The sequence below is a fragment of the Symphalangus syndactylus genome, chromosome 11 (genome assembly GCF_028878055.3).
Source record: "Symphalangus syndactylus isolate Jambi chromosome 11, NHGRI_mSymSyn1-v2.1_pri, whole genome shotgun sequence".
Taxonomy (NCBI): domain Eukaryota; kingdom Metazoa; phylum Chordata; class Mammalia; order Primates; family Hylobatidae; genus Symphalangus; species Symphalangus syndactylus.
In genome coordinates, this window is record NC_072433.2 from 133,897,501 (window position 1) to 133,921,444 (window position 23,944).

The 23,944-nt window shown below is 64.2% G+C and overlaps 1 protein-coding gene across 1 annotated transcript in view; it reads left to right on the forward strand.

Annotated features, from left to right (window-relative positions):
* ZNF469 (zinc finger protein 469) overlaps positions 1–16,194 on the forward strand; it is a 58,857-nt gene extending 42,663 nt beyond the window's left edge. Inside the window, exons 2-3 of the mRNA XM_055232769.1 lie at positions 371–435; positions 2,762–16,194. Coding sequence (XP_055088744.1) covers positions 2,888–14,767 — 11,880 coding nt within the window. The 5' untranslated portion in view covers positions 371–435; positions 2,762–2,887 and the 3' untranslated portion in view covers positions 14,768–16,194. The remainder of the gene's footprint in view (positions 1–370; positions 436–2,761) is intronic.
* Positions 16,195–23,944: the final 7,750 nt, after the last annotated feature.

The following is a 23,944-nucleotide window of genomic DNA, read 5'->3' on the forward strand; positions in this document are numbered from 1 at the left end:
GCAGGGATGGGAGGGGCAGCGTTCTCACTGCACCTTGTAATAGAGTCTTGAGCTTTGGAGCCGCATGAACACACAATCTATGCATACATAAAGACCCAACAAAAAGAAATGTGAGATAGCCACCAAAGCTGCAGCTGAGGCAGCCAGGTGACCCCTAAACCCTTCAGGGCCCCCCAGGCCAGCTGAGCTGCCCGCTGAGCTGTGAGAGGAGCTCACCCATCTCCCGGTGGCTCTTGGTGGCTTCCTGGTGCCCTGAGGCCACAGCCGGCTCTGCCCGGGAGCCGCTCCCTCCCACCTGGCTCCTCCTGGGGCTCTTGATCCAGAGCCATACACCACATTGGCCCTGACATGCTTTCCATTTTCTTTGCAGCCAAGAAATTCTCATTCCTCAGGAAGTTGTGCAGCGACCCAGCTGAGAGGCCCCCGATTCCCCAGGTATGTAGCGGCAGCAGCCTGCGCCGAGGCTGGCCAGAGATGCTCTGGTCTTGATGGTCCTGAGGCCCCCTCCACCCCCACCCGCCTGGCCTTCTTCTCCCTCTCAGGACAATAATTGGGCCTGCCCACTGCCTCCCGAGAGCCGACTCCTGGGGCCTGCTGGGCAGGGCTTCCAGCCACAGCTCTGAGCCAGCAGGCGGGCATGTCACCTGATGTTCCTCATGACAGCTGCTGGGCCAGCAGGCCTCACTCCTTCCCTTGATAAACCGACCACCTCCTTCCCTTGACAAAGGCCACTGGGCACAGCTGTGTTCTCAACACTCCCCACCATCCAGGACTCAGTAAAAGCCACCTCCTCCAGGAGACCTTTCTGATGCTCCATCTGGGCTGAGGTCTCCACTCTGAGCCCCCTCCTCCTCCATCACCTCCTGGAGGACTCTGGCCATGGATAGGGGGTCTGACATGTGGGACTGGGCTTCATGTGGGGCCTGGCTGTTGCTGTTCCTAGCCCCACCCCTGCAGCCTGGCCCCAGCGGGTGTCTGGGCCGTGTGGGACACGGCTAAGCCCAGTGCAGGGCAGGAGATGTGCAGGGCTAGGAGCCAGCCCTCCCAGGAGGACCCCGCCTACACTGGCTGAGGCCTTGAGCGGGTTCCCCCACCTCTCTGTGCCTGGATTCGTCACCCATAAATTCAGGGCGACAATCACAGATCACCTCTGAGCCACCGTGAGCACAAGGGAGGCAGTTCAGGAAAGTGCTCAGACGCCCAGCATCATTTATTCACTCAACAAACCTCACCTGTGAATCCTGGCCCCAAGGACTCCCAGGCCTTTGCCCCCTGGCAGTGGATCCCAGAAGAGGGAAAGGGACCCTCCTGGGGTCATGGGACAGGAGGTACCTCAGTGGTGGCGGCAGAGGAGGAAGGGGCACCCGGGCCCCCTAGCTGGCATGACTCTTCCTCGTGCTGTGATGTGGAGCTTGCAGGCTGGGACCTCGCCCACCCTGGAGACCTTGGCCCAAATTGGGCAGGACCCTCCTCCCCGGTGCAGGCAGTCCCCGGGCACAGCAGGAAGAGCCAGCCAGAAGTGCAGGGACCAACCTCGTGCTGGGGACAGAGAGCCTGCCAGCCTCTGCGTTAGGAGTCCCCAGGCGGCTGTAGCACGGGAACTCCGGGAGGGGCATGAGACACCACCAGCTCAGGCCGGTGGGAGGGTCCTGTGACCTCAGGGGGCAGCTCCCCCTCCACAGAGGCAGCAGGGTCTCTGAGAGCGCTCCAGGCCTGAGGCCTGTCCCTTCAGCTCCCAGCTGCTCTGCTGCTGGCTGTGTGACTCTGGCCAAGTCATCCGCCTCTCTGGGCCTGCCATGAGGACCCAGCGGTCACTGGCAAGGACGATGCCCACAAAGCTGAGCCCTGCCTTGCTGTCCTACGTAAAGGATGCCCGGTCCCTGCTGGGCAGGTCAGGCCACACCTAGCGGCTGGCGCACTGCGTGGCCACAGCCCATGGCTCGGGTCTGAGTCCTGTCTGCCCAGAGGACAGTCCCATATGTCATGATATGAGAACAGACATGATGAGCGTGAAGCCAGCCCTGGGTGAGCAAGGGGCCAGGCTCCTCTGGGCGGGTGCCCCTGCTACATCTGGCATGTGCCAGAATGGGAGCCGGCACCGTCCAGAGGCTGGGGGCTTCCCGCAGCAGGATCTGGAGGTTACCCTGTGAGGCCTGGTGGCAGGGAGACCCTGGCTGACGGCAGGGGAGGTCCTGCTTGGAACCAGCCGCCCAGGCCCTGAGAGGTTCAGGTTGAGCCTCTGCTGCCTCAGTCCCCTATGTCCTGCAACGCAGCCTCCTGCCTCAAGGCCCTCCCCATGGCAGGTGTAGGCATCCACCTGGGCCCCCCTGGACGCTGCCAGGACCCTGCCCTGGGGCAGTTCCTGCAGGCTGGGAGTTTGTGCCCCACACAGGGGCCTGTCCTCTCCACAGCCCGGCCAAGGACTGCTCTGAGGCTGTAAGCGGCCTTCTCACACCCCAGAAAGCTCCCCCCTCCCTCCCCCCTCCACTAGCTCTCTGCACTCCACCGCCCCTCTTCTCCCTGAAACGGGGAAGGGTCCCTGCTCCATCTGGCGGGACGCCCTCTCCCTTCCTGCTTCTCCTAGGGGCTGAGCCGAGCATCCCTTCTAAGCTTGGAGCTTCTGTGATGGCTGCGCGCAGCCTCTTCTGCTTCTGGCCCGGCCAGACCCACATGGAGAGCCTGGAAGCCCCCTGGAAGCCCCCTGTCTAGGTGAGGGCCATCCAGCCCCGCTGCCCCACTCACCCCTGACCTTTCCTTCCAGGCTCCACTCAGGACCATGAGCACAGGCTTCCCTGGGACCCATCGAGGGCTGAGGATGGCCGTCCAGCCCACTCCCCGGGGCCCCCCTCGGACAGCTGCGTCGTCCTAGCGCCAGGACGGAGGGGCCATGCCTGGGGAGCACCCCCGAGGAGCGCCGCCCCCCACCATGACTGGAGACCTGCAGCCCCGCCAAGTTGCCAGTGTCCTGGGGCGCCCCTCCCAGCCCCCACTGGAGGACAACACCCCAGCTACCAGGACCACCAGGGGAGCCAGGGAGGCTGGTGGCCGGGCCCAGGCCACGGAGCTCCGCGAGGCCCAGCCAAGGCAGGCCAGAGATGGGGAGCTCAAGCCCCCACCCCTGAGGGGCCAGGCCCTGAGCAGCACCCCTGGGAAGGGGGGCAGCCCCCAGACCCCGCCAGGGAGAAGTCCCTTGCAGGCTCCCTCAAGGCTGGCGGGCAGGGCAGAGGGCAGCCCCCCGCAGCACTACAGTCTGAGCATCGCCAGCTCGAGGACCAAGCCCACCCTGGACAAGACACCAGAGAATGCACAGCTGGAGGCTGCCCAGCTCCCTGAGGCGGACGCCCCCCAGGGCTCTGGGACTGGAGCTCCACTCAGGCCGGGCCTCCCAAGGACTGAGGCCCAGCCCACCGCCAAAGAGCTTGGCTTCCACAGGTGCTTCCAGGAGACACCCTCCAGCTTTACCTCCACCAACTATACCTCACCAAGCACCACCCCCAGGCCCCCAGCCCCGGGGCCCCCACACAGCAGGGGCACCAGCCCCCTCCAGCCCAGTTCCTATCCCGAATTCCAGGCCAGTGGGGCCGACTCCTGGCCTCCCGCTGCTGAGAATAGCTTCCCAGGTGCTAATTTCGGGGTTCCCCCCGCCGAGCCGGAACCCATTCCCAAAGGCAGCAGGCCCAGCGGCAGCCCCAAGGGAGTTTCCTTCCAGTTCCCCTTCCCGGCACTGCATGGGGCCAGCACAAAACCCTTCCCTGCGGATGTGGCTGGGCATGCATTCACTGATGGGCCACTGGTGTTTGCCTTCCATCAGCCCCAGGGAGCATGGTCAGAGGAGGCTGTGGGCACAGGCCCTGCCTACCCGCTGCCCACCCAGCCTGCGCCCTCACCCCTGCCCTGCTACCAGGGCCAGCCAGGTGGCCTCAACCCCCACAACGACCTCAGTGGTGCCCTCTCTCCCTCTGGAGCTGCTCCCTCGGCCCCAAGACCCTTCTCTGACAGTTTGCACAAGAGCCTGACCAAAATCCTTCCCGAAAGACCACCTTCAGCCCAGGATGGGCTGGGGAGCACAAGAGGGCCCCCTAGCTCCCTACCCCAGAGGCACTTTCCAGGGCAGGCATACGGAGCCAGCAGGGTGGACACCAGTCGGGGGCCTCTGGACACCGAGCTGGCTGCCCCAGGGCCCCCACCTGCCAGGCTACCGCAGCTGTGGGACCCCACAGCAGCCCCTTACCCCACACCTCCTGGGGGCCCCCTGGCTGCCACCAGGAGTATGTTCTTTAACGGCCAGCCCAGCCCAGGCCAGCGGCTCTGCCTCCCCCAGAGTGCCCCCCTGCCTTGGCCCCAGGTGCTCCCAACTGCCAGGCCAAGTCCCCACGGAATGGAGATGCTGAGCCGGCTGCCTTTCCCCGCGGGGGCCCCCGAGTGGCAGGGGGGCAGCCAAGGAGCCCTGGGCACTGCTGGCAAGACACCGGGACCCAGAGAGAAGCTGCCAGCCGTGAGAGGCAGCCAGGGCGGCTCCCCAGCACTGTTCACCTACAAGGGAATGACAGACCCTGGGGCTCAGCCCATGTTCTTCGGGGTGGCCCAACCCCAGGTTTCACCCCACGGGACACCTAGCCTGCCCCCACCGAGGGTGGTGGGAGCCTCCCCCAGCGAGTCCCCGCTGCCATCACCAGCCACCAACACGGCTGGCAGCACCTGCTCTTCCCTGTCGCCGATGTCCAGCAGCCCAGCCAACCCCAGCTCAGAGGACAGCCAGCTCCCCGGCCCCCTCGGGCCCTCGGCCTTCTTCCGCCCACCCACTCACCCCCAGGAGACGGGCAGCCCCTTCCCGTCCCCAGAGCCCCCCCACTCCCTCCCCACCCACTACCAGCCAGAGCCAGCCAAGGCCTTTCCTTTTCCCGCAGATGGGCTGGGAGCCGAGGGTGCCTTCCAGTGCCTGGAGGAGACCCCCTTTCCCCACGAGGGCCCTGAGGTGGGTCGGGGAGGGCTGCAGGGCTTCCCCCGCGCGCCGCCCTCGTACCCCACACACCACTTCTCCCTCAGCAGCGCCAGCCTGGACCAGCTGGACGTGCTGCTGACCTGCAGGCAGTGTGACCGCAACTACAGCAGCCTGGCGGCCTTCCTGGCGCACCGGCAGTTCTGTGGCCTGATCCTGGCCAGGGCCAAGGATGGCCACCAGCGGTCTCCAGGCCCCGCTGGGCTCCCCTCGCCCACCGCTGCCCCCAAAGTCCCTGCCGACGCACATCTGGGCTTGCTCAACCACACGAAGACCTTCCTGTTAGCTGGGGACGTCCAGGCCGAGGGCAAAGATGACCCCCTGAGGACCGGCTTCTTGCCCAGCCTGGCCACCACCCCCTTCCCGCTCCCTGCCTCGGACCTGGACATGGAGGATGACGCCAAGCTGGACAGCCTCATCACCGAGGCGCTCAACGGCATGGAGTACCAGTCGGACAACCCCGAGATCGACAGCAGCTTCATCGACGTCTTTGCGGACGAGGAGCCTTCCGGCCCCAGAGGTCCCAGCACTGGACAGCCCCTTAAGAGCAAGGCAGGGGTGACTCCGGAGAACAAAGCTCCGCCCCCGCTCCCAGCAGCCACGCCGGACCCCCAAACTCCCCGCCCTGGGGACAGGGGCTGCCCAGCCCGAGGCAGGCCCAAAACGCGTTCCCTGGGTCTGGCCCCCATCGAGGCGGATGCGCCCAGCCAGGGCAGGCAGCAGAGGAGAGGGAAGCAGTTGAAGCTGTTCGGGAAGCATCTAGACACGGCCAGCGCAGCAGAGGGGTCGGGCGGCGGCAGCAGAGCCTCCGGCCTGAGGCCCAGGAGGACGGGCAGTCTCGGGGAGCAGCCCCCACCCCGCCCCCGGGGCCTTAGAACTCAGGACCCCGAGAGCCGTGCAGACCCCCAGGTCCCGAGAGCCGCCGCCCTCCCCGAGGAGACCCGGAGCTCCCAGCGCCTCCGGCTGCCCCCCAGGAAGGACCCCAGGAAGAGGAAGGCTCGGGGCGGCACCTGGGGCAAGGAGCTCATCCTGAGAATCGTGCAGCAGAAGAACAAGCGCTACCGGCGGCTGGGGCGGCAGGCGGGCAGGCGCAGCTCCCTGGCGGCGGAGAGGCCGCAGCCCCGTGCTGAGGACCGCAGGCTCCGCGAGTACGACTTCGCCTCGGAGTCCGAGGAGGACGAGCAGCCTCCGCAGCGGGGCTCCCGCTTGAGAGGCCGGAGGTGCCGAGGCGAGAAGGGGAAGGAAGTGGACTTGACCCAGGGTCCCAGAGACCATGAGCAACAGAAACCCGGGAAGGCAGTGCGGCAGGAAGCCGGCGGGGACAGAGCCCCCCCAAACCCCGAGGAGCCAGGCAGGCCTCGCCCGGGCCCCGGCAGGAGCCCTCAGGCCCATGGCCCATCTCGAAGACTGGAGGTGGGAGCAGCCGCCAGGGAGAGAGGCCCCAAGTGTGCTGATCGCTCCTCAGTGGCCCCCAAGGACTCCCTGCAGGTCCCCACCAACACCGAGACCTCAGAGGAAACCTGCTCATCGCTGGGCTTCCCCCAGGAGGCCAAGGAGCCTGAAATTGCCAAAGAATCACCCCCGGACACCACAGAATTCACGGAGGCTTTGCATTCTCCTCCAGCCGCCTGTGTGGGAGAAATGGGAGCAAGCCCCCGTCTCCTGACGCCAGAGCAGCCGCAGCCAGAGCAGCCGCAGCCCAGCAGACATGACACCGGCACCCCCAAGCTATCGGGAAGCCTCGCCAACAGGGCGCCCCACGGACGCTCACGAACGCCAGGTGTGGGCAGCCTGCTGGGTGGTGCTGGGTGCACACAGGCCCCAGTCTCCCCCAACAGTGAGGACCCCCCTGCCCACCAGCCTGGGGAATTTCTGGCACCCATGGCTAACGCCTCAAGTACCGCCTGCCCCAAACCCAGTGTTCTGTCTTCAAAGATTTCCAGTTTTGGCTGTGACCCTGCTGGTTTTAACGGAGACCCCTTGGGGATTCCAGTTGCCAAAAAGGGGCCTCAGCCCTACAGGAGCCCCCACAGTGAGTTGTTCCTCGGACCCAAAGACCTGGCTGGCTGTTTCCTGGAAGAACTGGACCCCAACCCCTCAGCCAGGGATGCCCTGCTGGCCAGCAGCTCCTGCCTTTGCCAGGACGGTGAGGATGCCGATTCCCTCGAGCCACAGCTGCCGAAGAGCCCACCTGGCGCGGCTGAGACGGACCCAGGCAGAGCTGCATCGCCACTGACCCTGGAGTCCACATCCCTCTTCCCAGACCTGCCGGTGGACAGATTCGACCCGCCCCTCTATGGCAGCCTGTCTGCGAACAGGGACTCCCGGCTGCCGTTCACATGTGCCGACCCTCCCCAGAAGACGGTGCCGTCAGATCCACCGTACCCCTCTTTTTTGCTGCTTGAGGAAGTATCCCCGATGCTGCCTAGCCATTTTCCTAATCTCTCAGGGGGAAAGGTGCTCAGTAAGACATGTCCCCCTGAACAGACAGTGGCTCCTGGCACCGCCCCGTCTTTGCCTGGGAAGGGGAGTGGATGTAGTGTTGCTGTTATGAGTCACCTGTCCGAGGACGAACTGGAGATCCAGAAATTGGTCACCGAATTAGAAAGTCAGCTGCAAAGGAGCAAAGACACACATGGGGCCCCGAGAGAACGTGGAGAACCTGGGTCTGTGGGCAGGCTGGAGCTGGGCACAGGCACAGAGCCACCCTCCCAACGGCGCACCTGCCAGGCCACCGTGCCCCACAAGGACACGTTCTCGGCAGCTGACCTCACGTGCGTTGGGGAATCCACTGCACATCGGGAGGGTGCGGAATTGGCTGTGGCCACCGTGGAAGGGGTTCAGGGGAGGCCCGGGGGGACGTGGCCCTGCCCAGCCTCCTTCCATCCGGGAGACGCAGCCCTTCTCCCCTGTGCCCAGGAAGACTTGATTTCTGGGGCTCCTTTCAGCCCCAGGGGAGCCAACTTCCATTTTCAGCCAGTGCAGAAAGCCAGAGCCTCCAAGACTGGACTTTGCCAGGCAGAAGGAGACAGCGGGCCCCCCCAAGATGTCTGCCTGCCTGACCCCAGCAAGCAGCCTGGGCCACAGCTGGATGCTGGGAGTTTAGCAAAGTGCAGCCCCGACCAGGAACTTTCATTTCCTAAGAATAAGGAGGCCGCCAGCTCACAAGAAAGTGAAGACTCCCTGCGGCCGCTTCCCTGTGAACAGAGAGGAGGGTTCCTCTCAGAATCCGGCACAGCAGACGGGCCCCGCCGAGAGGCCCCTGCTCCAGAAGCTTTTGGCAGCCCTGGTGTCCATCTGGCCCCTGACTTGGCATTTCAGGGTGACGGGGCTCCATCTCTGGATGCCACCTGGCCTTTTGGTGCCAGTCACAGCCATGCTGCCCAGGGACATTCTGCAGGCAGAGCAGGTGGGCACCTCTACCCCACAGCAGGGAGGCCTGGCTTTGAGGGTAATGAGTTTGCACCAGCGGCGGCCTCCTCACTGACTGTCCCCCGGGGCAGGGAGGCTTGGTTGGTCCCTGTGCCAAGTCCTGCCTGTGTGTCCAACACCCACCCCAGCAGGAGGTCCCAGGACCCAGCTTTGAGCCCCATACGTCAGCTCCAGCTCCCAGGGCCTGGAGCGGCTGAGAGTACAGATGGCATCCTGGACTTGCAGGGGCTGACACCTGCTGCCCAGAACCCTCCACGAGTGAACCCCTCAGGTCTGGAAGGGGGCACTGTGGAAGGAGGGAAGGTGGCCTGTGGCCCTGCCCAGGGCTCCCCAGGGGGTGTGCAGGTGACAACTCTCCCTGCAGTGGCCGGACATCATCTGGGGCTGGAGGCAGATGGACATCAGGGCTTGCTTGGCCAAGCTGAGAAAACCCAGGGTCAAGGCACAGCCAACCGGCTTCAGCCAGAGAACAGGGTGAGCCCAGGGGGGACGGACAACCACGCCTCAGTCAATGCCAGTCCCAAAACAGCACTGGCCAGCCCCGCCGAGGGTGCAGTCCTGCTAGAGAAACGCAAGGGAAGGAGGGCAGCCATGAGCCTTCAGGAGGAGGCCCAGCCCACCCCAAGCCCCCCGTCCCCTGATAGGGAGTCCCTGGCGCTGGCCTTGACAGCAGCCCACACCCGAAATGGATCTGAGGGCCGGACTCCAGAGAGGGCGTCCAGCCCCGGCCTGAACAAGCCGCTGCTGGCCACAGGGGATAGCCCAGCACCCTCTGTCGGGGACCTGGCTGCCTGCGCCCCCTCACCCACTTCAGCCACCCGCATGCCCTGCAGCCTTGGGCCCCTGCCCCTTGAAGACCCACTTACCTCGCCTTCCAGTGCCACCAGGGCCCAAGGTGGGCTGGGGGGGCAGCTGCCAGCGTCTCCGTCCTGCAGGGACCCTGCCGGCCCTCAGCACCTGCTGGCCTGTTCTCCTGCCTGGGCACCTCTGGAAGAGGCAGATGGTGTGGGATCCACGACAGATACTGGGGCTGAGGATTCCCCGGTGGCTCCCCTGTCCTTGACGACAAGCCCCTGCGATCCCAAGGAAGCCCTGGCTCATTGCCTTCTCCAGGGGGAGGGCAGCCCCCTGGAAGACCCGTCCTCCTGGCATCCTGGCTCCAACAGTGCTGTAACCTGCACTCACGGTGGGGACAGCCCCAAAGACAGTACTTTAAGAATTCCAGAGAATTCCAGAAAAGAGAAGCTGTGGGAGTCTCCTGGCCAAGCCACCTCTCCTGGCCTGTCGGGGGCCGTCTCCCCCAGCGTAGCCGTCAGGGCTGCCGGCCTGTCCAGCACTCCCACCGAAGATGAGGCACAGGCAGGCAGGGGACTCCCAGGGCCAGACCCCCAGAGCAGGGGAGCCCCGCCCCACACCAACCCTGACAGGATGCCCAGGGGCCACTCCTGGTATTCTCCAAGCAATACTGCCCGCCTCGGCCACAGGGAGGGCCAAGCTGTCACAGCTGTGCCCACTGAGCCTCCCATGCTACAGGGTGCAGGGCCGGACTCCCCCGCCTGCCTGGAAGGTGAGATGGGGACCAGCAGTGAGGAGCCGGAGGAGCCAGGGACCCCTGAGACTGGGCACCCCGGTGTTACCAAGATGCCCAGGGTCACCTGCCCTTCCACAGGACTGTGCTTGGGAAGAACCACAGCTCCAAGCAGCACAGCCCGTGACTTCCAGTCTGACTCCCCCCAAAGCCAAAGAAATGCCTCCCACCAGACTCCCCAGGGGGACCCCCTCAGCCCCCAAGACCTCAAACAGAGGCCCCGTGGCTATAAAAAGAAGCCTGCATCTACAGAGAACGGCCAGTGGAAGGGCCAAGCTCCACACGGGCCTGTGACCTGTGAGGTCTGCGCAGCCTCCTTCCGCTCTGGGCCAGGCCTGAGCCGGCACAAGGCCAGGAAGCACCGGCCACACCCGGGAGCCCCCTCGGAGCCGAGCCCAGCAGACTTGCCTGCTCAGCAGCCTCTAGAGCCCCTAGCCCAAAAGTGCCAGCCCCCCAGGAAGAAAAGCCGCAAGGTGCCTGGGAAGGAGAGACCAAATCACTTGCGGGGGGACCCCAGCCACATCACCCAGCCACCGCCTGCCCAGGGCTCAAAGGAGGTTCTCAGAACACCGGGCTCCCCACACAGCCAGCAGCGGCACCCGCCAAGCCCTACTGAACATGAGGTAGATGTGAAGGCTCCAGCCTCCAAGCCGAGACCAGACCAGGCCGGGGAAGATGAGCTCCATCCCAAACAGGCGGAGAAAAGAGAAGGCCGGAGGTGGCACCGAGAGCCCACCGAGGACTCTCCTAGCCACTCAGAAGGGAAGTCAAATAAGAAAAGGGGAAAGCCGAGAGGGAGAAGGCTCCGGGAGGAGAGCGCTCTTCCAGTCTCTCCTGATGTGATTTCAGATGGGCGCAGCTCCAGACCGTCCCCTGCAATGGCCAGTTACGCAGCCCCTCTGAGCCACTGCCTCTCTGTGGAAGAAGGGCCTGAGGCTGACAAGGAGCAGTCGCCTTGCTTGGCCACTCCGGGACCTGGGGTGATGGAGGGTGCAGCGGAGACTGACCTGGAGGCTCTGTGTGCAGGGGAGACTGGGGCCCAGAAGCCACCTGGAGATGCGATGCTGTGTCCAGGGAGGATGGACGGTGCAGCTCTAGGGGAACAGCCAGCTGGGCAGAAGGGGGCCTCGGCAAGGGGGTTCTGGGGACCAAGAGAGACCAAGGCATTGGGTGTGTGCAAAGAGTCTGGGAGCGAGCCTGCAGAGGACAGCAGCGGGGCCCACAGCCGATCAGAGGAAGGCGTCTGGGAGGAGAACACGCCCCCCTTGGGCCCCCTGGGTTTTCCTGAGACTTCCAGCTGTCCCGCGGACAGTACCACCAGCAGCTGCCTCCAGGGCCTCCCGGACAACCCAGACACCCAGGGTGGAGTCCAGGGGCCTGAGGGCCGCACTCCTGATGCCTTCAGCTCCGGCTCCAGTGCCAGGAATCCTCCCAGCTTGTTTGATGATGAGGTCTCCTTCTCCCAGCTCTTCCCTCCAGGCGGCCGCTTGACTCGAAAGAGGAACCCGCGTGTCTACGGGAAGCGCTGTGAGAAGCCAGTGCGCCCGCTGCCAACCCAGCCCAGCTTTGAGGAGGGCGGCGGCCCCACGCTGGGCCCAGCCCGCCTGCCCACGGACCTCAGCGACTCCGGCTCCCTCTGCCTCTGCCATGAGGACCCGTGGGAGGACGAGGATCCCGCAGGTCTGCCCGAGTCCTTCCTCCTGGATGGGTTCCTCAACAGCAGGGTGCCTGGCATTGACCCCTGGGCGCCTGGCCTCAGCCTGTGGGCCCTGGAGCCCAGCAGGGAAGCCGGTGCAGAGAAGCTGCCCTCCCACTGCCCCGAGGACGATCGGCCCGACGCCATTCCTGAGCTGCACATGGTCCCAGCGGCTTGGCGAGGCCTGGAGCTGCCGGCCCCTGCCGATGACTCCTCCTCTTCTCTCGGAGATGTGAGCCCCGAGCCCCCCACCCTGGAGAGAGAACGCTGTGAGGGTGGGCTTCCCGGGAACCCCCACCTGCTGCCGCTCCGTGCCGCGGACTTTGAGGTGCTCAGCCCCAAGTTTGAGATGCAAGACCTGTGCTTTCTGGAACCCTTCGAAGACCCCGTGGGTCTCCCCGGCCCCAGCTTCTTAGACTTCGAGGCCACGGCGAGCTCACAGGGGCCAAAGAGCCAAAGGACAGAGGAAACTGCAGGGGCAGGGAGGGCCCAAGGCAGAGGCCGGCCGGCCAAGGGCAAGCGGGCGTCCTACAAGTGCAGAGTGTGCTTCCAGCGCTTCCGCAGCCTGGGCGAGCTGGACCTGCACAAGCTGGCCCACACGCCCGCGCCGCCGCCCACCTGCTACATGTGCGTGGAGCGCCGTTTCGGCTCGCGGGAGCTGCTGCGGGGGCACCTGCAGGAGAGGCACGCGCAGAGCAAGGCGGGGCCCTGGGCGTGCGGCATGTGCCTGAAGGAGGTGGCCGACGTCTGGATGTACAACGAGCACCTGCGTGAGCACGCGGTCCGCTTCGCCCGCAGGGGGCAGGCGCGGAGGTCCTTGGGGGACGTGCCTGGAGGCCTGGAGGGCAGCAGCGCTGTCGCCCACCTTCTGAACAGCATCGTGGAACCTGCGCCCAAACACCACAGGGGCAAGCGCTCCGTCGGCAAGGCCGCCGGGGCCCCGGGAGACTCGTCGGGACAAGAGGGAGAAGCCAGGAAAGAGAGCCCGGGCGAGAGGGCGAAACCCCGAGCACGCAGCGCCCCCAGCAACCCAGACGGGGCCGCGACACCAGACAGCGCCTCTGCCAACGCCCTGGCTGACTCCGGCAGCCCAGGCCCCACCAAGACGACCCCCAGCCCGTCCCCCGACCCCTGGGCCGGCGGGGAGCCCCTCCCGCAAGCCACCCCGGTGCACGAGGCCTGCAAGGACCCATCCCGCGACTGCCACCACTGCGGCAAGCGCTTCCCCAAGCCCTTCAAGCTGCAGCGCCATCTGGCGGTGCACAGCCCACAGCGCGTCTACCTGTGCCCCCGGTGCCCCCGGGTCTACCCCGAACACGGGGAGCTGCTGGCACACCTGGGCGGGGCGCACGGGCTGCGGGAGCGGCCGGAGCTGCAGCACACGCCGCTGTATGCCTGCGAGCTCTGCGCCACGGTTATGCGCATCATCAAGAAGTCCTTTGCCTGCAGCTCCTGCAACTACACCTTCGCCAAGAAGGAGCAGTTCGACCGCCACATGGACAAGCACCTCAGCAGGGGGCGGCAGCCCTTCACGTTCCGCGGCGTGCGGAGGCCGGGAGCGCCGGGACAGAAGGCCCGGGTCCTCGAGGGCACACTGCCCAGCAAACGGCGCAGGGTGGCCATGCCCGGCAGCGCCCCTGGGCCCAGCGAGGACAGGCCTCTTCCCCGGGGAAGCAGCCCCATCCGGAGTGAGGGCTCCCTCCCAGCTCTGCTCCACCTGTGCTCGGAGGTGGCTCCCAGCACCACCAAGGGATGGCCGGAGACCCTAGAGAGGCCTGTAGACCCCGTGACCCACCCGATCAGGGGTTGTGATCTGCCATCCAACCACCAGGAGTGTCCCCCACCGTCTCTGTCTCCCTTCCCAGCTGCCTTGGCTGATGGCAGAGGGGACTGCGCACTGGACGAAGCCCTGGAGAGGCCAGAGAACGAGGCTTCCCCAGGCATCCCCGGGCCTCTTCTCCAGCAAGCTCTCCCTCTGGGGGCATCTCTGCCGCGGCCGGGAGCCAGAGGCCAAGATGCAGAGGGAAAGAGGGCCCCTCTCCTGTTCTCAGGGAAACGCAGAGCCCCGGGTGCCCGTGGCAGATGTGCCCCTGACCATTTCCAGGAAGACCACACCCTGCTTCAGAAAGAGAAGGAGGTGTCCTCAAGCCACATGGTGTCTGAGCGGGGGCCCAGAGGCGCCTTCCACAAGGGCAGCGCCACCAAGCCTGCGGGCTGCCAGAGCTCATCCAAGGACAGGTCGGCAGCATCCACCCCCAGCAAAGCACTCAAGCTCCCAGTGCATCCAAGGAAGGTGGTGGGAAGCCTGGCACCCGGGGAGCTGGCCCGTGGCACAGAGAATGGGATGAAGCCCGCCACCCCCAAAGCCAAACCAGGCCCCAGCTCCCAGGGCAGTGGAAGCCCTCGCCCCGGCACCAAGACAGGAGGTGGCAGCCAGCCCCAGCCAGCCAGCGGGCAGCTCCAGAGCGAGACAGCCACCACCCCAGCCAAGCCCAGCTTTCCCAGCAGGAGCCCTGCACCAGACAGGCTCCCCCCTCGAGCCCAAGCCAAGAGCTGCACCAAGGGGCCAAGGGAAGCTGGTGAGCAGGGGCCCCACGGGAGCCCAGGTCCCAAGGAGAAGGGAGAGAGCAGTGTGAAGAGGAAAAAGGGCCAGGTCCCAGGGCCAGCCAGGAGTGAAAGTATGGGGAGCTTCGGGAGAGCCCCCCCGGGCCCTGACAAGCCCCCCCGGACTCCTCGGAAGCAGGCAACTCCCAGCCGTGTGCTCCCGACCAAGCCCAAGCCCAACAGCCAGAACAAACCCAAGCCGCCACCCTCAGAGCAGCGGAAGGCAGAGCCGGGCCACACGCACAGGAAGGACAGACTGGGCAAGGCCTTCCCCCAGGGGAGACCCCTGCTCAGGCCCCCCAAGAGGGGCACAGCTGTCCACGGTGCTGAACCTGCCGAGCCGCACACCCACCGGACGGCCGAGGCCCAGAGTGACCTCCTCAGCCAGCTCTTCGGGCAGAGGCTAACTGGTTTCAAAATCCCTTTAAAGAAAGATACTTCTGAGTAATTTCTAGGAGCAAGAGCCTGGGAGCAGAGCTGGGGTTTCTGTCTAGGCCTCTGCCTCCTTGGCCAGCTCCGGCTCCCTGAGATGGTCCACTCTGTGGCCACTTGACTTCTTGTGCAACTGCTCAGGCCTTGATGTCAGAGCTGAGGTGGTGATGCTTTGAACAGGGCCCAGGGTGGGCAGCATTCCCTTTCTTGCTGGAAGGCTGGGGGTGAAAGACGGGGCCACTGCAGCCATTTTGAGTCCACACAGCTGTTTTCTTGGTACGAAGTACTTGAAGAGACAGCAGCCCATCCCCCCAGCCCGCACCCCTGCGCCCTGTGGGCACCGACACCATAGAAGCCAACATTTGGAGATTTGCACAACCTCCCATTCCCCACATGGAGAAGGGAAGTAAGTTGAGGCAGCCGTGGTATGGTGGCAGGTTCCCTCTTAGTCTTGCTGCTGTTGCTGGAATTCCAAAGTGACCTTAGAAACCACATGGGGGAAGGCAGTGCTCACTACTTAGAAGGGTTGCTTCTGAGCCGCCTGGTCCCCCAAGAGCACAACAGGCCTCCTCCCTCCGACCACAGGGTCATGCCTCCTCCCTCTGACCACAGGGCCATGCCAGCCTCCATTTGCGCTGCGGGAGAAAAGCCCGTCTGTAGCGCACCTTGACCCCAGGAACCGGGTTCCCATATGGAACTGGGAAGAAACCGCCCCTGTGCCAGCTCCCGCGGGTCCTCCCCGTTCCCCCCCAGCCTCCACGGCTGCCCTCTACAGCCTCCCTGCTGTACGGAGCTCTGGGCTCCACCTATCTGCAATGTTACTCTGAAGTTTCTGGTGCTATTTTCGTGTTGTAATGTGAATACAGGCTTCCTTGATTTTTTTTTTTTTAATGGGGGTATTGGGTGGGACAGACAGGGTCAGGGAGGCCCCACCATGGCTGCATCGAGGGCACGGGCACCTGCGTGGCGGCGCTCTCCCTGCCTCCCCTGCCGGGCTGCAAGCCCGAGGTCTGTGCTGCCGAATGGGGATGCTCAGGGCTGGGGCTGCAGAGCCGCTGCCCCGGCCAGGGCAGCCTCGTGCACTGACCTGACCCAGGCCCGGGACGCACGTGTCCTCTCACAGAGTCGTGCCTGTGAAGGTGGGTCGAAGGGTGAGAGGGCTTCCTTCTCTCCATAAGTATCTTGAAGATCCATGGTTTGTTTTGCTCTATTGTTTAGTTTTTACTTTGGGTGCAATGTGTATGTCAAAAGTTTTTATTTTGATATTTGAAAGAGACCAAATCAGGCCCAGACCACCTCTCTGGAAGGTGTTGTGGGCCGTTCAAAATGCCTCCTGCCTCCAGAGTGTCATAAACCAAGCGCGGAGGGGCCCTGAGGTTGTACTGTAAACATCATAGTGACTTGTCTTTTCAAATATATTCCCACTATTTTCGCAGAAAACCTCCAGTTGTGTGACGTCTGTCCTCCCGCTGGCCCCCATCCCTGGCCTGCACCTCCCTGAGCCTCAGAACTTGGCTCCCAGGTTGTCTGCGCCGGCTGCCACTCTCAGGCCACCGTGGGCCAAGTGCCCAGCCAGGGCTGCGGGGCCTCGTGCAGGACCCAGTGACGCAACCATGGCTGTGTCCTAAGAACACCCCTTCAGCAGTGGGGGGTGGCCAGGTTTTCCAGAAAAGGGCAAGTCCACCCCAGCCATCCTCGCTGAGGCCCCCCCTCACCCCACAGGAGGAACAAAGCGGAGGCTGAGGTGCCCTGGCACCCCTCCCCCACATCAGAAGCAGCCCGGGGGGCCCCGGGAGCGATGGGGCTGGGCTGAGGGAGGGTGGGCGTGGGGCCTGGGCTCTGCCACCCTTGGGCCTCCCCCCATGCATCCATCTGGTGCAAGTTTTCTAGCCTTCACATGCCAGGACACAGCCCTCCCAAGCTGGGGAGCCAGGCCCCCTCACCTACACAGAGATGCAGCCTTGTCCCCTCCTCCCTCCCACTCTCTGGTCCCTGCAGGTGTCCACACGTCCCTGCCTCAAAGCCTGCTCCCTCATGTGCCCTTCCAAGCTTCTCCTGAGACTGTCTTCTGGAATGTTTTGTGGAAGTGCCTGCCACTGACCATCGAGGCATCCTCTCATCTCCTTGGCCAATGGACTTGGTCAGCTTTCACCCCTCCCCCTGGTGGGCGCTGAGCCTCCTCTGCCTTCCGTTTGTTGCTGGTGGAACTCACACCCTGCGGGTGTCTGGGAAGGGACGCAGCGTGGGGAGGGCAGTGCCTGACCTCAAAGCCCTGCGCTCGGGGTGGATGTCGGACACTGTCATGCCAGCTGCAGCGGCTGGAGGCCTGGGGAGCTCTAGACCCCAGCAGAACCTAGGCGGGATCTTACAAACGATTCCCAGCAAGGCAGTCACACCTTCCCGCTTGTTAACACACGAAGATCATGAGGCCGTCAGCAGCCCTGCCTCAGTCTCCCGCTGTGTTTCCAAAACTTCTTGGCTCTGGGATGGGGTCCTTTGGGAGCAAAGTGGCTCCATTGAAGGGGACGCAGGGAAGGCGCCAGGGCCGCAGAAGGCGTGGAACCAGGAGACCCTCTCCACCCAGCCTCCTGTGCCCTACAGAGCCCCTCAAAGATCCCAGTGTCCGGGAGACAAGTGACCCTCTCCAGTGAGGGTGGGTCAGAGTAGACCCTCTACTGGGCAGATGAGGAGCCTGCTCAGAGGAGGTCCCCAGCCCTCCCTGCCTCACCAGCCTCGCTTTCCTCCCCTCTCCCACGGGAAGCGGAGCTCCTAAATGAGACACCTTAACCGGGGTCTCACCACTTCTGTCCAAGCACATGGTGCCCCTCTTCCCTGGATAGAGGATAAATTCACCTGCGGCCTGCAGCTGTGGCCCACCCACCCCCACGGCCTCTCAACTGCGGCCTGCGGCTGTGGTCCACCCACCCCCACCGCCTCCCCACCCGCCGGGCCCCTGCCTGCAGGGTTCCCTTTGCCAGGAACACTGTTCCCAGGCCCGCACACGGCCCCTTCCCTCCTTAGGGCCCCTCTTCTCATGCCCGCCGTCCTCTGCCTGGGTGACTCTCTGCTCGGACCCTGGTTTTGGGGTCTTCCCAGCCCTGACGGTGGCAGAGGACACAAAGCAGCCTGGGCCAGGCCTGCCTGCCGGAGGGGCTGGTGCGGCCATCTGCCCACCCCCTTTGCTCACATTGCCCACCCACTGTGCAAGGAGCCTGGCTCAGGGAAGCCAGCAGACGCAGCCCCCAGGCGGGGCCTTCTGAACAGGAGCTGGTCTGGCACAGGGACTATGCCTGCCGGGTGAGCGGGTGGCTTCATCTCCAGGGAGGAGGCTCCGCAGAAGGGCCATAGACGGGGGTTGGAGGGAAGGGCATGAAAGCACCTTGCCCCCCGCACAGGGCTCTGAGTTGGTGTTGGGCAGCAGTGGGTCATGGTTCTCCGAGTTGGTGTTGGGGCAGCGGTGGGTCATGGTTCTCCGAGTTGGTGTTGGGGCAGCGGTGGGTCATGGTTCTCCGAGTTGGTGTTGGGGCAGCGGTGGGTCATGGTTCTCCGAGTTGGTGTTGGGGCAGCGGTGGGTCATGGTTCTCCGAGTTGGTGTTGGGGCAGCGGTGGGTCATGGTTCTCCGAGTTGGTGTTGGGGCAGCGGTGGGTCGTGGTTCTCTGAGTTGGTGTTGGGGCAGCGGTGGGTCATGGTTCTCTGAGTTGGTGTTGGGGCAGCGGTGGGTCACGGGGCTGCCTGTCTGCGCTCAGCATGTGAAAGGGTCCCATGGACTTCACGGGTGGAGACCCTCGAGGTTCTGCCAGGTCTGCAGTCTGGGACACTCGCTCCTGTTCAGCGCAGTGTGTCTCAGGCAGGGCCCCGGCCAGCAGCATCCAGGGCACTCCACTTGGGTCAGAGGCTCTGGGACGGGCTGGGCACTCGCTCCCACCAGCCTCGGGGGCTGATGTTGGAGGGCCGCTGCTCTAGGCCATCTGAGGCCCTGCTCAGGGACTGCCGGGAGTGAGCCCTGCCCGCTGTCCACTCACCCCTCCTCCTGCGGGGCCTGTTGGCTGGAGACCCACGACATGGACGGCCCCCGCCTGGCCACCAGGTGGCAGCATTCGCCCGGCCAGGAGGCCTTCACCAGGGCAGCCGCCTGCAGCCTCCAGAGGCACCGCACCTGCCGACCCCCCACCCACTTGACCTGCAAACCACCCACGTGCACACCCAGCACCTCCACACACTAAAGGGGACAGACAGGCGGGAAGCCCTCGACTGCACATATGCACACAGCACAGCCTCACCCCTGCGGACACCTGGGCATTCAGACGCACGCCCGCACCCACACACGCACACATGCACACACGCCTACTCAGCCCCTGGGGTGCACTCAGGTGCCTGCCAGTCGCTCACACAGCCACAGGAGCGAGTGCTGCGGAGCCCCTGAAGGTTTCCCTGAAGGACAGGTGTTTGAGCTGGGAGCAGAGGAGCACTGGGTGTGAGCTGTGCAGGCCCTGTGGGGACCCCTGAGAGGGAATGGACACTGAGCCCCCCCCCCCGTGCACAGCGAGGGTCACTGTCCACACCAGCCCTCCCCCTGGGCACAGTCAGGGTCACCATCCACACCAGCCCTCCCAATCTGGGGACCCTGTCTCTCCCACCCAGGATTCTAAGGCCCAGTTTGCCCCAAGACTGCAGAGTCCCTCTGTGGCCAGCACGGCTGTTGGGCTGCCCCGAAGCAGCAGGGGGAGGCGGGGAGGCGGGGAGGCTATGAGTATGCAGAGAGCTCCCATAGACGGCCGCGTTATTTCCCATCATCCACAGCTAGATTCCAAGGCCTGACCCCAAAGCCGCTGGGGAAGTGGGGTAGGAGAGATGTGGGTGCCCTGGGCCAGGCTGAGGAGACAGAGGGGGCGGGCAGCCGTGGAGGAGACGCAGGCAGGGGAGCACGTGCCAGGTGCCCTTGGGTCTCAGCCTGTGGGGCGAGGAAGCAGAGGGAGGGTAGGAGGGTGCCAGTGGTGAGCGGCAGGCCTGGCTTCATCCCCGCACCCCGCCACACACAGAGGAGGTGTGCAGGGCAGGGTCGGGGGTTCCGCAGGATGGGGGCACACCCACCTCAGGGAACAGTTTACCAGGACGGTTTACCAGAAAACTCATTATTGAAAGCAGGCTCTCCTATACGCTCCTACACCTTGAAGCATCTGGTCTCCTGAGAAGATGTGTGGATGGCCGGGCTCATGCAGTGGGGAGAGGGGGATGGAGAGGGCCGGCTCCGGGGAAGCGGCTGTGTCCTGGTGACTTTGGGGCAGCTGATGTGGGCATTCCTTGAAACCACCGGAGGTGACGGGACTTGGAGGCCCTGGAGCCCATGAGGAGCTCAGTCCTGCCTGTGTCCTCTGTCCACGTGCCACGTATGGGCCACAGAGATGCAGCTGAAGCTGGGGGCTCCAGCCCCAGTGTCTCCCCCTCCCGGCGCAAGGACAGCAAGCATCACACCAGGTTCCAGCTGGGAAGCAGCGGGAGGCAGTCCCCAATTCTGGGTGGATCGCAGCCCCAGGACAGCCACGCTGAGGCCCAGGGGCGTCTGTCTTTCCAGGCCTGCCCTGGCCTGGGTCCCAAGGCCACGGCCCCTTTCCCCAATGCAGCGTCTGTCTCACTGACCAGCTGGCGTGGCCTTGAGGAGAGGCAGCAGAGCCCTTTCCCCAGTGCAGTGTCTGTCTCGCTGACCAGCCGCGTGGCCGTGACGAGAGGAGGCAGAGCTGGTCCTCCCCAAGGCCCGGGGCATGGCAGGGAGGTGAACACACTGCCCCTTGGCCTGCACTGCCCGAGAGAACCCCAGGGCTGCCTCTGGGCCCAAGGAGGGGGCAGATGTGTTCTGCCAGCACAAGGAGGTACCGAGGAGCAGCAGAGCCCTGAGCTGGGGGCAGAGTCCTCAGGCTGGTCACCAGCAACCCCCCACCGGGCCTTAGTTCTTCCCTCCGTTAAATGGACCAAGTGACCACCAAGACCCTTTCCAGCCCTGGCTCCCAGCAGCTCCCTCTGGGGGCTCGATTCCAGGCAAGGAGCTGCGGCTCCCTGCGCCCGGCTGGATTTCACACTGCAGGCTCAGTTTCCCCTGTCTGTAAAATGGGCTCCATGAGACCTCCCGGGACTGTGGTGAGGAGTGAGATGGCGTTTGTGAACTGCTGGCCTCACGCCAGGCAGTGGCGCTCTCTCTATGAGGAGAGAAGCACACGCCACTGCTGGCGCCTTCCACACTGACCTGCGCCCCTGCTGCAAGGCTTGCGGAATCAAAGTCACGCGGTGCTTCCTCGTCCCCGAGGGCCTGGCGCAGCTGGGGCCCTGCCCCTCTCCGACTCCATGTCCCATCTTCTGTCTCAGTCATCTCTGGCTGCATGGAAAGCCACCCCAGCACTCAGTGGCTCAGAACAACACTCATGTCTTTTGCTCACAAATCTACCCCTTGGGCAGGACGGGGTGGGCACAGCTCTTCTGCTGCCCGTGGCACCTGCTGGGGCTGGTGTCTCCGAGTGAGCTTCCATCCAACATGGTGATTGACTTCCAACATCGAGGGTCCCCAAAGACGAGACCCAGACGCCGCCGGCCTCTGGAGGGCTGGGCTGGGAGCCGAAGTGGCATAGCTTCCTGCACATCCTTCCGGCCAAGCAGTCGCAGAGCCAACATCCAAGACGGGGCCTGGGTCTCCGCGCCCGCACAGAGGTGTGTCACAGATCCTGGAGCCATGTTTTAAAACCATCACCGTTGCCCTCTGGCCACAAATTATTTATATTCCACCCAGATGCAGGGCACACACCCCTCCAAAACTCTCCCCAAAACTCTCACCGTGCCTCAGCGTCAGGCTCAGGCCCAGGGCCCTGACATTTAGATAGGGCCAGGCATCGCTGAGGCCATCGAGTCATTCCTCCGGTGAAGCATGCCCATGCCTTGGGGTGCGGGGCACGGGGTGTAGGACAAACGCCACCGATGCCCCTGTCGGGAACTGGGAGGAGGGCGGCACGCATCAGTCACTGCCACAGGCAGTTCTGAAGCCCCGGCCCTGCCCCCGGCAGTGACTGTGCTGTTAGCCCAGCCGCCTGGGGCCTGGTTCCACACTGGAGTGTCCTCTCCTTGAGGCGGCTGAGTCTGCCCTTCAGGGACCTCCCATCGCTCCCCTCCCTGGTGAAGGTCATGGGGTCCCGGGGCTCTTCACACTCTGTGTTGTCTCCACCTCTTTCCATCTCATCTCATGGCGCATCCACCAGAGCAACGCCCCTTTGACCTTCATAGACAGACCCTTCTCCACTCTGCCAGCCACGGCTGCTGTGTGGCCGAGCTCTTCAGATTCTGGAGGCCGATGTCCAGATGCAGCAACAGGGTCTTCCTGGGGCCAGACACGCGGTCTTGCAGCCACACCTTGGACCAGCTGCTCACTCTGAGGCCAGGGCTTCCTTAGAGCATCTTTCTCTGGCGAGAGAGACGGGAAATGCGTGGCAGTTTTCTCTGCAGCCTGGCATACCCACACCCTCACATATTGCTCCTAAGTTCTGCTTGAAAACCAAACAGGTCTCCCTGCAGCATCGCCCAGGACCAACTACACAGGCCACGGTCGCTTTCGATGTCCTGCCCGGGCCGACCTCGCCATGGCGCACAGGTTTCCTGGCTCCTCATCGTGCCTCGGGTCCTGTGCCGAGAGCTTCCCCAGCGGTGCCAGATGCGCAGCCACTGCGTCCCGCAGCCGTGCTCAGCCCCTGCCTCCGCTCACCCGCGTTCTTCTGCACCATCCATGCCCGTGTCACAAACAGCCCCCAAGCTGGTGGCTGAAAACAGAAGGACTGACGACAGGCCAAGCTTCCACAGGTCGGCTGGGCGGACTTTCTTCTGGCCTCACCTGGGCTCATTCTGGCAGCTGCCACTCACCAGCAGGTCAGCAGAGGCAGGGCTGCACACCTCCCACCTCCAGGCGGTTTTTCATCCTCAAGGCCCCAGGTCAGGCGTCCTCAGGAAGCCATGCACACACCTGTTCCGTGAGCCTCTGCTTGCCTCCGATTTGCTGGCGCTCCACTGACCGAAGTGGGTCACAGGGCCATGGGGCCAAGCCCAAGGTGGACAGAGACGGGGGAACTGAGCTGCAGCCCACAGCCTGCCTCAGCCACGCGCTGGCTCTGCCCTCCTCCCGAAACCCTCCCCAAGTGTTACGGGGTCTCCCCTAGACACCTGGTCAGATGGCAACCCCTGCCCCACCTGATTTATAGCACATAGAAGCCCCCCGTGTCGTCCGCTGTCCACTCACTGCTGTTGGCCACCACCTCCGCCTGGTACAGTCCATTGCACACAGTGACGACTTGTGTGTGTTCACTGCCTAATCTCAGTACCTGGGTTGGGAGCTCAAGACATATTTATGGATGGAAAGAAGGAAGGGAGTCCGGGTGCAGTGGCTCACGCCTATAATCCCAGCACTTTGGGAGGTGAGCGGGTCACCTGAGGTTAGTAGTTCAAGACCAGCCTGGCCAACATGGTGAAGCCCTGTCTCTACTAAAGATACAAAAATTAGCCGGGCATGGTGGCAGGTGTCTGTAATCCCAGCTACTTGGGAGGCTGATGCAGGGTGAATTACTTAAACCTGGGAGGTAGAGGTTGCAATGAGCGGAGATTGCACCATTGCACTCCAGCCTGGGGGACAGAGTGAGACTCCTGTCTCAAAAAAAAAAAAAAAAAAAAAAAACAGAAGAAGGAGGAAGGGAGGGAAGAGGGGAGGAGGAGGGAAGGAAGGAAGGAAAGGAGGGAGAGGAGAGAGAGAGGAAGGAAGCGAGTCCTATCTGTGATGTACATGACCCTCACTCTCAGAGACTAAGAAATGTCCAGATAAGATTTCCTGTCTTTGGTATCACCTTGCCCCGCCGGATAAATGGGACAGACGGGCAGTTGCGTGAAAGGTCACTCCTGGCTGATATCCAAGGACGGTCTCCAGGCAAGAGCCTGGCCGTGGGCTCTTGGAGGGCAAAGCTTGTGAGACCCACAGGAGAGGGGCTTATCCAGCGTGGTCCCGGGCCAAGCCCGCTTTCTGCTGTCCTCGTATGTCTGATAGATCAGATGGGTCCCGGCTGAGGGTAGGACTGCCTGAGCCCCGTCTCCAAAGCCAGAACCAGCCCCAGTGACGACAGGGCCACAGCAGCAGACCCCGCCCGGGGCGGCCCAGGCAGCACCCCAAAGCCGACC